Source organism: Propithecus coquereli, unplaced genomic scaffold (assembly GCF_000956105.1).
Source record: "Propithecus coquereli isolate 6110/MARCELLA unplaced genomic scaffold, Pcoq_1.0 Scaffold58, whole genome shotgun sequence".
Taxonomy (NCBI): domain Eukaryota; kingdom Metazoa; phylum Chordata; class Mammalia; order Primates; family Indriidae; genus Propithecus; species Propithecus coquereli.
The window spans coordinates 4,389,697-4,404,492 of record NW_012151729.1 but is presented as its reverse complement, the minus strand read 5'-3'; the positions used below and the strand labels follow the sequence as shown (position 1 = coordinate 4,404,492).

Below are 14,796 nucleotides of genomic sequence, written 5' to 3'. Positions count from 1 at the left end.
GGAGACTAAAATCAAAACATTATTCTTTCTTTACTGCCTACCTGCTTTCTGCAACATTGAGTCCTTTAGCAGATCTTGTTGAATGTCTCTAAAACATCTCCCCAATATACCTGTATCTCTCCTTTCACATTGTACTAGCATTGCATTATATCACCCTTTTTCACCTAAATGTTTTACTGGCTTTCAAACTGGCCTCCCTGTTTTCTCTCTTGACCAACTGAAATTAGTTTTTGGAGCAGCCACGGCAGTCTTGTTAAAATAAACCAGACAATGTTGATCACTTACTTAAAACTCTTCAGTAGCTTCCCATTGTCTTAGAATAAAATCTAGGTTCTTGAATTAAGTCACAGAGTGATACATGATCTGGCCTGTCCTCATCTTGTGCTCCTCCCCACCTTTCTCACCATGCTTGAACATGCCAGCTGGCACCAACCATTGCACTGACTGCTCCCTCCATCTTTTCATGGCTGGCTCCTTGGCTTTTAGGTTTTAGCTTAAATGTTAATCTCAGAGATGTCTTTGCTTACCACCTGATCTTAGATAGCTACCAATTCATTCTCTGTCATATTGTGCTTTTAAAATTTTGTTACATAAGACATTACTGTCTGGTGTTTTTATTTAAAAAACAAAAAAGTTTTTTCCTCCCCCAACTAGGTAATTCCTGAGAGTAGGGATCTTGAATATCACTACTGTTGCTCATCACCTAGGAATACTAGGAATACTAACGCATTATAGTAGGTGCTCAATAAATATTCAGATGAATGCAATGAAAGAAATTGTTTAAACAACTTTTGGGTATTGTATTAAGTATTTCTGTAGGTTATTCTGGCAACCTAAAAGCAATTGCTCAGCAGTTTTTGAAAATCTTATCACGTAGATATATGAATGTATTTCTGTTCATGCCGTTCCCTGCATAAAAACCTTGTAGTAGAAGTTCCCCTTTGCTTATAGGAAACAAGTCTAAGCCTGTTAGCAAGGCTTTCCAAGCTTTTCACAATCTGGAGCCCAGGCTACCTTTTCTGCTTATTTTCTCTTCACATCCTTATCACAAACAAACACCTGTGCTTTATTATCACTGGTCTACTCTTCTGAAAAACGTTGCATTCTTCCTGGTGTGGAAGTATATGAAAGGTCACCTTATTTCAGTGAACCTTTCCCTGACCCAACAGGAGAGTTAGCTGCTACTTTTTTTTATCTGTTTCTCTTGCACTTTTGGACTGTTCTAGCTCTTATCAAGTATATTCTGACCTTATTCTGTGTGTCTAACATCTCTGTCAGAATGAGTATGTCCTCTTGAGAGAAGGAACTATAAATTTCCCACCTACTTATAGTGCCTGTAGTATAGTAGGCTCCGGAAACACCTTGGTTTAAATCCTAGAAACTATTAACACCCCTAAGCCTCCATTTCCTCAGCTGCACAAATGAAGCTAGTAATAAATTAGCCCTCATTTTGGCACTAAATGAAATCCAGATATTGCAGGATAGAGCTGGGCAAAAATTCAGAGTGGGAGACTAACCATAAGGGGGAGTGTGCTGTTGTATGTTGAAGACCAGAGCAGATTCCACTGTCTCCATGAAATCTCAAACCTCACTACTGTACATTTCAGTGACATTAATCTGAATGGTGTCTGTTGAGCTTAATTATATTTTGCTTTGTTTCTTTGTTAACTATATGACTTAATGTGAGTTGGATGGACTTTCTCCACAAAGCAATCCTTTTCCATCTGTGATTTTCTCTTCTGTAGACTAATTGGGCGCTTCTTGTTAATGTCTCTGCTATGAAGCACAGTTACATGCTATTCTTTCAGAGCGGGCCTGGTAATCAACAGGGATGTTCAGTCCTCAGGGCTCCAGTTTTGCTGCTATTGTGGTTTTTTTATACCTCTCTTGGTTTTTACTTTGTGTTTATTTTTAAGCATTAAATGAGATGGAAGACATAGTGCCAGAAGATGGAGAGGTGGTGGCTGAGAGTGGAAACAATACTCCAGCTCACAGTCAGGCAATTATTCCTGTGGATGTTGATGAGGAACAAGCAGGTAATCATGTGACTCTTCCATATGTATCCTTCTGAAAACTAGAGCCTGGCTGTAATGAGGAACATGGGACCCTGAGAAGGATTGCTTTCTCACCTTACAGCTAATGAAGTATGGTGTTTATTTTTGAGGCCTGTAATATATTATTGCTGTGTGCTGTTTATTTTTGAGGCCTATAATATATTATTGGTATTCTCCTTATTGTGTGTGTGTGTATCTTACTAAAGTTTTTTATTATTTGTGACTACAGCAACAACTGCTTATTCTATGTAACCACAGGTGTGTGTCCATGTATATAGAAAAAGAAAGCACTCAAATTGTTGCAGGGAAAATAAATGACCTGATTAAATCTTCTGCTTGTACCCTACCCTCATTTCAGAGGGGAGGAGGAGCAGCGGAGACATTGACTTTTTTCAGTAAACAGACCAAGATTTAATTTATGTCATTGGATGGCTTACAGCAGGCTATAGAGTCATAGGCCCTTAAAAATTACGTACAACCCTTTGCTTTACAGATGGAGAAACTACTATTTTTTTAAAAGTGAATGATATCAACACTATGTGCACATATGGAAGTAACATTCATAGGGCATCAGGCAGGAGGTCGGGGGAGGAGGTATTGGGTGAATTCACACCTAACGGGTATGGTAGGTGATGTCTGGGGGGTGGGCACTCTTGTGGCTCCAACTTGGGAGGTACAAAGGCAATATATGTAACCAAAGCATTTGTACTCCTATAATATTCTGAAATAAATGAATGAATGAATGAAAAAAGTGAATGATATGCTCAGTACCACTCAACCAGTGATCAAGGGACACAATTTAGATTAGAACTCAAGTTTTTTCACTCCCGATTTATTGGAAAGACGTTGTCTTTGAAAATGTCTTTACCTTGTTTTAAGTGTCTTACAGATGCAGTCATTTACTCAACAAATATTTATTGAGTGCCTACTTACTCTGTGCCAGGCATTGTGTAATGTAACAGGAGAAAGACAGGCAAGGTTCCTTGGAGCTTACATTTTATTGATAGAGCTAATATTAGTCACTGGTCAGGGAGAACTCGGTCATAAAGCTAAAGGTTTAAAAGCTGTGCTGCCAGGTAGATAAAGCATTTTTTACATATGTACTCAAACAAAATGTAACATGCCTTTAGCCTTCAAGAATGTATCTCCTACATCTCATGAAATAGACCTATACTCAACAAATGCAGAGTTGCTCACCAGTCCCATAAGTTTGTGAGGTTCATCTTCATTTGCTTTGCCTTGGCTCATACATTTGTAAATTGGAACGATATGTAGCCTAGTTTTAAAATTATTATTAAGATTTATTTTGATTATTTTTAGAATGATTTGTGCTACTTTTTAAATAGCAAAGGTCCTATAGGAGGATGCCATATGATCTTCTATTTTAATTTGCCTTTAGAAATGTATATAGTTGGTTGACATATTAATCATACTTAACGTTGACATAATGCCTTAAAGTGCTTTCACAGTATCTCATCTCACCTAAGTGTATATTCCATTAAAATGAATGCTAAGGGAGGCTACATAGCCAAAAAATATCTGTGATTCTAGATCCCTAGGAATAGTACTTTGCATGAGAGCATTTCTTGGACAAAAAAGTAACTGTTAGGCTTATGCTTTTTGTCTTAGGTCCCAGTGGCCTTCAACGTGTAGTAAAACCAACCCCAATTACTGTTCATGATTCAGAGAGCGATGATGAGGAAGACAGTCTAGAACTCCAAGAAGTCTGGATTCCTAAGAATGGTACTCGGCGTTACTCTGAACGTGAAGAAAAAACTGGAGAATCTGTGCAGTCCAAGGAATTGTCAGGTGAGAAATTGTCTTACTCTGACCTGTTAGTGAGAGTCACTATCAGAACTGACACACTTGGCCTTTATTAATGTGTCCCTATTGCAACTGATGGTACAGTTCACATATTCCTTATGAAATGTGATAGGAAGCAAGGAAGTCAGTTGCCCAAGTAAGGAGGGGAATCTGGGTGGTGCTATGGTGGGTGAGTGCAGCACAGCAAGAATGTTACGGAATGAGGGCTCAGGGAGGGGAAGAAGGAAGGACTGTGAATCCACAGTGGAGGCTTTAGATAGCCGTGGCATGAGGGTGTCAGAAATTAGCAAGAGGTCTGTGCCTCATGTAAAGCATGGCTAGTAAGTCATCCACAGCAATGAAGAAACAGCCATTCCCCAGTTGATAATCTGTCCAGTTATGCTTAGTCAATATTGGTGGCTAGTTTCGCGCTTGAGGGAGTCTTAAAGTATGTTTTTATAATCCCTTGTCTCCCTTTAATTCTAGGCAACAGCCTCTGCCATTTGCCTCACCAAGAATCTAGAATTCTCTTAACTTTTAGGTTCATACTTCTTCCTTGTCTTTCCTTCACTTTTGTGTCTCAGAACCATGTGCTTACCACTTTTGGCAAAGGATGGATTTTTAAAAAATTGTCCACTCGTTTTTCCTTGGGTACCTTTACTCCTTAATGTTTGAATGTTCAGTATACATTTAACATTGTACCTGAAATATATATACACTTCTGTGTATGGAAAGTTCAATTCTTTGGACTTGGAATAATTTACTAATCATTGACTGATTATTCGATTTTTAATTTATTTCTTTTAAGAAATGCAGATAACTTTACACTGCGTTTGAAAGGAGCTTTTATGGAAACTGAAATTTAGGAAAAGTACTGTGACTAGCTGACTAACCTAATGTTTCCCAGAAAGTTCAGTTTCTAAATTTAGCAACTAGATCCTCTGTCAGCCAGACAAAACTTTGTTTATTCGTTTATATACATATATTCATTGAGCCTTACTGTGCCCCAGGTGCTGTGTTAGGCACTGTGAGGTAGCAGAGATGAGTGAGTCACAGTCTGTCTTTCTTTATGGAACTTCCAGTCTAGTTGAAGAGTCAGATCGAAAGCACAGGTGGCAGTATTACAGGGCAGATAGTACTGTGGCTTCAGGGTGGGGTGCAGGCGAAATTGAACAGAGGTCCAGGGCTGACGACTTGGGGTGAGAACAAAGGCCCTGAGGCAGTAATACAGGGGTATATTGAGAGAAAAGTTGGGGATGGGGTATAGAATGAATGAAGAGGGGATAAAATGGAAAGGTATTTTGGAATCAGATCCTGGAGAGCCTTGAAGGCTGAGCTAAGGACTATAAACCAGGTGGGCACTAGGCAGCCATAGAGAATTTTTGAACAGCTCCGTGATGTCGTCAGTTATGCTTTAGGAAAATTAGTGTACATTGTTTCCTGTTCCAAATTTACCCTTGCCTTTTGTCCATAATTTGTACTGAAATCTTTTCTTTTCCTCGGGCCGTTCTTCTTTTTCTATAAGCAGTAAGTGGAAAAGGCAAGACTCCACTTCGAAAGAGGTACAACTCCCATCAGATGGGCCAGTCGAAGCAGTTTCCCCTCGAGGAAAGCAGCTGTGAGAAAGGCTGTCAGGTCACCAGTGAGCAGATCAAAGCCGATATGAAAGCAGCTAGGGATATTCCTGAAAAGAAAAAAAACAAGGATGTTTATCCCAGCTGCAGCAGCACCACCGCCAGCACAGTGGGAAACTCCAGCTCACACAGCACTGCTTCTCAAAGCCCCGACTTTGTAAGGACGGTGAACAGCGGCGGCTCTTCCGAGCCTAGCCCTACAGAAGTGGATGTGTCCAGGCAGTGTGTCTGCTCCCCCGGTGGGTCAGAGGACTCTGAGGCCATGGAGGAGGGAGATGCAGAAAGTTCTGTCTGCCCCAGATGCTGCTGTCACAGGCCCCAGGAATCCCAAAGGAGAACTAGCAGGTGTTCTGATGAGGAACGTCCTTCAACCAGCCGAGCCTGTGTTGTGAATGGCCCGGATGGTACGAGATCCGCCTTTTCCTTTAGGACTCTGCCACAAGGGGGGTCTTCAGGCCCAGCACATGATGAGAGGACTAATGGGAGTGGCTCTGGGGCTACAGGTGAGGACAGGAGGGGGAGCTCCCAGCCTGAGAGTTGTGACGTGCAGTCTAATGAAGACTATCCTCGGAGGCCCCTAACCAGGGCCAGGAGCAGACTGTCCCATGTACCGCTGGTATCTGAGTCAGGTATGACAATGCTCCCAGGATTAGCAACTGCAGTTTAGGGCTGGAGAAAAGCATGAACTTATTTCATGAGTTTTCTTATAAAAAGTAAATTTAGCAAATTCTGTTTTGGGGTTCTGTGGGTCATACAGATTTTGAACTAATTTTCAGCAATTGTTTGGTGGGTGGGGTTGTTAAACAGTTTGTAAAACATCCAACCTAGAAAACTCAAGTAGTTCAGGTTTTAAGAAAAATATCACCGTGTGTATTTACCTTAAATATAACACTCATTCTATTGTCTGAGTCCCTGTAGATGAACTCTGCTTCCATTTCACACTCGGGGAAGCCTTAACTTAGGAAAGTTTTAAACCTTAGCCAAAAGGTAAAGACCTTAAATTGCTAGGGCTGGGGTAACATAGCGCAGCTTCCTGCCTCTGTGTCTGCTTCTGCAGTACTGAGTCGTTTTTTCAGAAATCAGTTTTGCTCCCAGGAAGGTTTGTCAGGAAGTGAGCAGGTAAGTAATAGTTCCTCTGAGAATTACTTTGTTGAAAATACCAAAACATACATATATATATTTAATTTCATTAATATTTATAATATATAGCCAAGGCATTAGGTTAAGTGAGGGTAAGCACATTTCTTAATCGTAATTCTGTTTCTATTTCTGACCTTATTTTTAAGTAGCCCCTTCTGCCTAAAACCACTTGACAGTGAATAATAATGTATTTTAAATTTCTCCAAGTGTCCCTCAATTTTATAATCTTAAAATCAGCTCCAAAACGTAGACAGAGTCAGTGCTTTTTTTCGTACTACCTAGAGCTTGTCGAATCATATGGAGTTAAACTAATAAAAATACGCTTTTGTGAGATAAATATGAGATTTTAATTATGTGCTAATTATCATAGTAACATAAACTCATATTAAAGTATATGAGGTTTATTTTTGGGGATGTTTTGGGTTTTGTTTTTTTGAGATGGGGTCTTGCCCTGCTGCATGGGCTAAAGTGCAGTGGCGTCCTCATAGCTCGCTGCAACCTCAAATTCTTGGGCTCAAGCAATCCTCCCGCCTCAGCCTCCCAATAGCTGGCACTACAGGCACACGCTACCATGCCTGGCTAATTTTTTAATTTTTTGTAGAGATGAGATCTTGCTGTGTTGGCCAGGCTGGTCTCAAACTCCTGACCTCAAGCAATTTTCCTGCTTTGGCGTCTGAAAGTCCTGGGGTTACAGACATGAGCCACTGTGCCTGGCCTAAAGTGAGAGTTTGTGCCCTGCAAATACTAGTTCTGCCATTTGGTAAAGATACTTTTCCCAGCTTGAGTTTTAAATGATGTTTTATGATATTTTTTTAATTGTGGTAAAATTTACATTATATAAAGTTTACCATTTTATAGTGTACAATTTAGTGGTACATTCATATTGTTGTGCAGCTGTCACCACCAACCATCTGAACTTTTTCGTCATTCCAAACTGAAATTCTGTACCCATTATACAGTAACTCCCCGCTGCAATACCTTTTGTTGCATGTTTTTTCATATTTGTAAAGTCAGATTTACGTGTTTTCCTTCATGAGTTCTTTATTTTTATGCTGTGAAAGGCCTTCCTCCCTACACTTGGTTCAGATAAATGTTCACATCTTCCCATTTCTTTATTCATTTATTTAAAAGTTCTTTAATTCAGTGGAAGTTTTATTTTAATCTGTGGAACTGACTTTATGTTTTTATTTCAAGTTGTCAGCAGGTTTTAGTGCTGTTTATTGACATCCATTCTCATGCTATTATTTTGAAATGCTCTTTTATCATGTACTAAATTCTTAGTTATACTTAGGTTTATCTCTGAGCCTTCTATTCTATCCCAGTGTTCTGTCCTCTTTCATCATTATTTTTCAAAATTTCCTTGCCTAGATATGCATGTGTCTTGTGTCTTCATAGATGTGCTTTGTAGTAATTTTATCAAGTTCCAAAAACAAATCTTGTTGGTTTTTGTTTTGAAGTACATTAAATTGGTAATTGAAAAGAAAATTGTCATTTTTATAGCCGAGTCTTCCTGTTTAGGGACTGTTGTGTCTCCCATTTTATTTGCCTTATTTCTCTAGGTAAAGTTATAGTTTTGTGTTGTTGTTTTAATATTGATCCTTCATATTCACTTTGGGGTTTTCAAGTTTTCATTTTTTGCCTTGTGTTCTCCTTAGCCCCTTTACCATTTCACTCTGACCTATTTCATAACTAGAACTTTTTCTGAGGTTAAATAATTCCTTGGATTTAAAAAAAAAGAAAAAAATCTCATTTATGTTGTACTTTTTACTGTTATATTTATTATCTTGTGATTTTTTTTTCAATTTGAGAAGACTTCTAATGTCTATAACTCATGTGTTTATAGTAGGTAAATTATTTCTTAATATTTTTTAAGCACCATACAAATGTCCGTTTACTCTCAATAACAGTTTTTCTGAGGAAATGTCAAAGGACTGGTTTTAATATTAACCGGGTTCCTTTTTGAAACAACAACAAATTATGTGGGTGGCTTACAAATTATTTTTAATCTAGCATGATTTTGATACCTATTTGCCATTCTGCTTTAAAAATTTTAGAGAAATCCAGACTAATAAAGGAACTCACTTGATTGTTATGGATTTTTTAAAGCAGTTAAAAAAAAGTAACATTTGAGCTTTTTATTTGGTTGATTTGTCACCTTGTAGAATGTTAAAGCCATGTTAGAAACTAGAACGTAATTATTTGTGAATTCCTACTTTGGAAATAAACACCTCTAAGTTGTTTTTATCCTCACTGTATAATAATTTATAAAGTAAATATCACAGAAATAATTAACTGGGATGTCAAAGAATAGCATTTAAGATTAATATAGTTTTTGACCAGTCATGATGGCTCACACCTGTAATCCGAGCACTCTGGGAGGCTAAGGCAGGAGGATCGCTTGAGGTCAGGAGTTCGAGACCAGCCTGAGCAAAAGTGAGACCCCTGTCTCTACTAAAAATACAAAAAATTAGCCGGGCGTGTTCGCACTCGCCTGTAGTCCCAGCTACTTGGGAGGATGGGGCAGGAGGATCACTTGAGCTAAGGAGTTTGAGGTTGCTGTGAGCTAGGCTGACGCCATGATACTCTATCCCAGGCGAGAAAGTGAGACTCTGTCTCAAAAACAAAAAGAACAACAAAAAAAGATTAATATAGTTCTCATAAATATTAAACTCTTTTCCTGACACTCCCTCCACCCCCAAGACTGGATTGATCTGCTTGTCTCTGTTTCTGTAGCATCTTCAACATTAATATGAACACACTATATTATAATTCTATGTTTTACTGTCTTTCCAGTAGACTATGAGCTCCATGAGGGCAGGGATGGTGTCTGCTTTTTCACCATAATATTCCCAGCTTCTGGCACCATATTTTATACATGGTATGAGGCTCAGTTAATAATCGTGAACCACTAAGAATTGTCCCTAAATAAAATTAGTTGTCCTAAAACATAGAGGGAAGCATAGAGAATAACAACAAACACAACTGTTTGCCTTTTACATTGGGAAGCCTTTGTTTTTCAAGGTCTTCTGCATATAACGTGTGACTCAGTTTTCTTAAAAAATGTAAACCACCAGTTTGGGTATGCTGGAGAGCAAGAAATTTAACTTTGAACCCCATATTCTGATTGATTACAGGGAAGGTGAGAACACTGTAGGAAGGTCAGAAGTTCAAAAATTAGATCATAAAAGAAGAATGCTGTAATAGATGACCCTTATTATTAATAGAACATTGTCACAGAGGAGAGGCAATAGACTGTTTCTTGTTTTTATTTTTCTGGTACTGGGAGAGGGAACCAGGACCTAATAGAGGTTGTAACAGGTGTGTGAATTTTGGTTATCAGGTGAAATGTGCTGCTTTCAGAAGGTTCTAGGTCGATGAAGGTGATTAGATTTTGCATGAAGTTCCTTCAGGATGCTATGGGAGAATGCCTGTATTTGGGTTGCCTAGAGTTTATGTTTTTTGGAACCCTAGGATTTTGCTTGGTTTCAGGGTCCTTTGGAGGAAGTTTGATGGGTAGAGCTCTTGGGCTCTTCACCACCACCACCCCACCACCTTCAACCAAAGCAGTCGCTTTCATTTGTTTTGCTTAGTAGAATTTCACAAAGATTCCAAATGGTGGAGAAAAGTTTCTTAGACTAGATCTCTAGAGTTCCCATCTAAGCCCAAGCTTTTGGGAATTTGCGGTATTTGTACCTCATTTCCCTATCTTTCTTTCATGTTTGAGGTTGCAGAATTAGCAAGTGGAGTGTTTGTAATTAGCAGTGGTATCTAGAGCAGTATGGTGGGTATTTAATTCATTAAGATCAACTGTATTTCATTCAATGCGTGCTATCCTACAGTTGATTAAGTATCAAAAGTGAGGACAAGGACTTTTAATGCATTTTCTTAAAATATATATGTGCTTATTAAGTTTTAGGTATGAATTTAGAACTTGTTTTTAAATAAAATCAAGATAATACTTGCTTTTATAATTGAAGTATATTGTATTAGAACAATGCTAGTAAATAAGTTAGGGATGTACTAGCCGGGGTTTGACAGATAAAAGATTGCTGGTTTTCTAGCTTAGTGACTGGTGCCAGATTTCCTAGGTTTGACTCCTGGTTTGCATTTAACACCGTGGCAAGCTCTTTTATCTTCCCATGCCTCAGTTTCCTAATATGTAAAATGTGGAGAATTACAGATTTATCTCAGAGCTATAATAAAGTATAAATAAGCTAATATAATTAAAACCCTTCCCACAGTGCCTGACACACAGTAAGCGCTCAGTAAATATTTGTTATTCTATTTATGTACCCTTGGTGCATTCATTCTTGTTGAGTGCCAGTTTATTCAATAAATGTTCATTTTAGCTCATTAACGGTGGCTGACATTGAAACAAAGATGAAATAAGACAGTGTTGTTGCCTTTAAGGAGCTTTTAGTTTAAATGGAGAGACAAAACAAGTATACAGGAACTTCAGAACAATATATAATGTTTGGGGATCAGGTGGTAGTGCTTGAACTGGACCTTTCACTAATGGATAGTATTTCAAAAAGTCAAGCCAGAAAAGATGTCTTGGGCGGAAGGAGCTAAAATAGTTGATGGCTATAGAGACATTGGCAGTGGAAGATGACTAGGATATGGTATGGGATAAAATTGAGAACAGGTAGAGCTAGAGCATAGCTCCAAATGTCAGGCATTGAAACATATTCTTAGTGCAGCAGTCAATAATAAGCAGTGAATAATAAGTCTTTTTAGCAGGAAAGTCATGAGTTACATCCACCAATAGTATTTAGGATGGGGTGAGTCAGACCAAAGACAAGCATGTTGATTAGAATGGGTTAGGTATGAAAAGGGTGTTATGTTCGATGTAGATACATTTGAGATAGTGGAGAGTGATTCTGTTTTGAAACGGTCCATTGGAAATAGTGATTTAACTTGTATTCCATGGGGAACCAAGTTGTAGATTTGGGAATTGCCTTGATAGAGTTTATAGTATGCAACTAAATATGTTTGAAGGAAAGAAAGCAAGGCTAAAATTTGGATTTTCTTTTTGCCTTTTCTAGAAGTTGCCAAAACTAAGCCACGTCATGCCATGAAACGGAAACGGACAGCAGATAAATCCACCAGTACCAGTGACCCTGTGATTGAGGATGACCACGTGCAGGTAAAGGGAAAAACCCTCATTTGTCTTTATCACAGTCCAGTTCAGTTCTTGAATAATGCAAATGAACTAAAGTTTCTATCTTTATGTAGTTTCCTTGTCCCAAAGAGAAGAAATTGGTAACACCTGCTTCTCAGTTGTACCAGTGAAAACATTTAAGCTTAAAAAGCAACAAAGAACAGAAAGATACATTCACATATAACTTTTTAATTTTTCTCCTTATAGGTTCTTACATTAAAATCCAAAAATCTTGTTGGAGTCACTATGACCAATTGTGGAATCACAGATCTAGTGCTAAAAGACTGTCCCAAGATGATGTTCATCCATGGTATGTATTTGGTCCTGTACAATACAGGAGCATCATAAATAGGTTTAAAGGATTCAAAACTCATAAATACTACAATAACATTACTATATTGTTTTTTAAAAGGAAACATTGTGTTGGATTATCTCTAATTCTGTTCTTGTGCTATAGTTCTCAAATAACTTTGTAGTGTTTCTAAGGGTCCACGTTTAGAAATTTGGTTCATCTTTTAAAATAGCCTCTCCTCCAAAAGATAATTGCTGCCTGATCTGGCAGAATAGATTAACAGCATCTATGGGCTTTGAGGTCAGATAGACCTCAGCTTGAATGCCGGCTCAGACATTTGCTAGCCTCTGTAATTTGGACATGTTTTGGGGGGCAGTAGTGACTGGGCCTTAAGTGCATAACTGCTCTGTATTTGATTGAGATGATTAGTCATCTTCTTAATTCATGGCACATTATCATTAGGGCAATCCCTACTTTTCTTCTTAGTCCAGTTTTTCCCTCATTGCCAATCTCATCTGTTCCCACCATTCATACTTATGTATTGAATATATGTCTTTCCAGTGTACCTTTCATATACTTAATATATGTCTGTCTCACATATATTGTTTTAAATTCTTTAAATTGTTTAAATTTTAGATATACAGTATGTCCTGAACATGATCTATTAATTTTTCCTTTTTCTCTCAAAATTATATTTTCGATTAGCCATCATGTAAAATTATGAAGATCTGATTTGCTTCTTTGGGCAAATTATATATTCTGTGTTCATTTTCTTCAGTCTGTAAACTGTGCACAGCTATGCTTAACTCATAAAGCATTTGAGAAAGTTAAATACCATGATTGATGTGTCTGTGTATGTGTATGTATACAAGGCATGCCTCAGAGATACTGCGGGTTCGATTCCAGACCACCACAATAAAGTGAATATTGCAATAAAGAGAGTCACATGAATTTTTTGGTTTCCCAGTGCATATAAAAGTTATATTTACACTATACTGTAGTCTTTTAACTGTGCGATAGCATTATGTCTAAAAAACACAATGCATATACCTTAATTTAAAAATTTTTGACAAAAAGTGCTAACAGTCATCTGGGCCTGCAGCAAGTTATAATCACTGTGCTGTTGGAGAATCTTGCCTGGATGTTGAGAGCCTTGCCCTGGGTTAGGCTTTGGCTTAAGGAAATGTGCCTGGTTTGATCTTCTATCCAGACCACTAAAGGTTTTCAGCATGCCTTTTTCATTCAGTAAGCTTAGTCATTTCTAGCTTTCGATTTAAAGTGAGAGGTGTGCTACTCTTCCTTTCACATCAACAGAGGCCATTTTAGGGTTATTAATTGGCCTAATTTCAATATTGTCATGTCTTGGAATAAGGAGGCCCCAGGAGAAGGAGAGAGATGGGGGAACAGTCAGTCAGTGAAACAGTCAGAACACATAACACTTATCGATTAAGTTTGCCATCTTTATATGGGCATGATTTATGGCACCCCAAAACAATTATAGTGGTAACATCAAAGATCCCTGATCGCAGATCACCATAATCTGTATAATAATAATAAAAATGTTTGAAATATTATGAGAATGATCAAAGTGTGACAGATAGGAAGTGAGCACATTTCTGTTGGAAAAATGGTGCCAATAGACTTGCTCGATGCACATTTGCCACAAACCTTCAATTTGTAAAAAATGCATTATCTGCGAAGCACAGTAAAATGAGATATGCCTGTATATGTACATATACACACATATACCCACACACAGTACAGGGTCTGAACTCTAGTAAACACCAAGTAAATGTTAATTTGTATTATATTAGTGCAGGGTGAGCATCCCTAATTCAGAACTTTGAAATCCGAAATGCTACAAAATCCAAAACTTTTTGAGCACCAACATGACACTCAAAGGAAAGGAGCATTTTGGACTTCAGATTTTTGGATTGGGGTGCTAAACATGTGAGTATGTAATACAAATGTTCCCCTAATTTAAAAAAATCTAATATCCAAAACACTTGTTGTTCCAAGCATTTCAGATAAGAGATACTCAACCTGAATTACAAAAAAAATATTAAGGGGTTATCTTTTCTTTGTACTTCTTCTATTTTAGTATTGTAATAAACAAGACAAAGAAATCCCACTAGAAGGTGCTTACCAAACATTTTGTCGTAAACTGGGAAAATCCCAGAAAGGAGAGATGAAACTGGGATTCAAACACTGCCTCTCCTCTGAATTCTACAAGAGTCCAGACCTTGGGGACCTCAGTCCCCATGGTCACTCTAAAGACGTCGTACTTTTCTCCATCCCAGTCAATGAGATCTTTGGTCCTAAAACATCTAATAAATCACTGCCATCTCCTGAGTTTCCTCCTAAAACAAAAAACAAGACCTCCTCAAAAGCTCCGAGATCATAACAGCAGTGCGTTCACCCTAGCCTTAGAGCAGCAGTGTAAGAATCTGTCAGCACTGCACCCTCTGACCCTGAGCTCTGAGAATCTAAAGCTCGACCTCCAGACTCTGCTAGTTGACATCTCATTCCATTCCTTTCTTTACTCTGAGTGCTCTGAGCACCTGACTGGTTTTCATCTCTTCACTTGACTCTGATGATTCTCCTCATACCTTCTCTAACCTAGTCAGGGATCACATGGCCTCAGGCCCAGGCTTCTGCCCTTTAGTACACTGACTGCCTCACTAGAAAAAAAGAATTTTCCTTGAGGCCACA

At 38.3% G+C, this 14,796-nt stretch overlaps 1 protein-coding gene across 1 annotated transcript in view; it reads left to right on the top strand.

Annotated features, from left to right (window-relative positions):
* The window catches only part of FBXO38 (F-box protein 38), a 61,945-nt gene that overhangs the window by 41,393 nt on the left and 5,756 nt on the right, over window positions 1–14,796 (top strand). Inside the window, exons 13-17 of the mRNA XM_012658233.1 lie at window positions 1,917–2,036; window positions 3,684–3,863; window positions 5,386–5,895; window positions 11,677–11,777; window positions 12,000–12,102. Of these exons, the coding sequence (XP_012513687.1) occupies window positions 1,917–2,036; window positions 3,684–3,863; window positions 5,386–5,895; window positions 11,677–11,777; window positions 12,000–12,102 (1,014 nt within the window). The remainder of the gene's footprint in view (window positions 1–1,916; window positions 2,037–3,683; window positions 3,864–5,385; window positions 5,896–11,676; window positions 11,778–11,999; window positions 12,103–14,796) is intronic.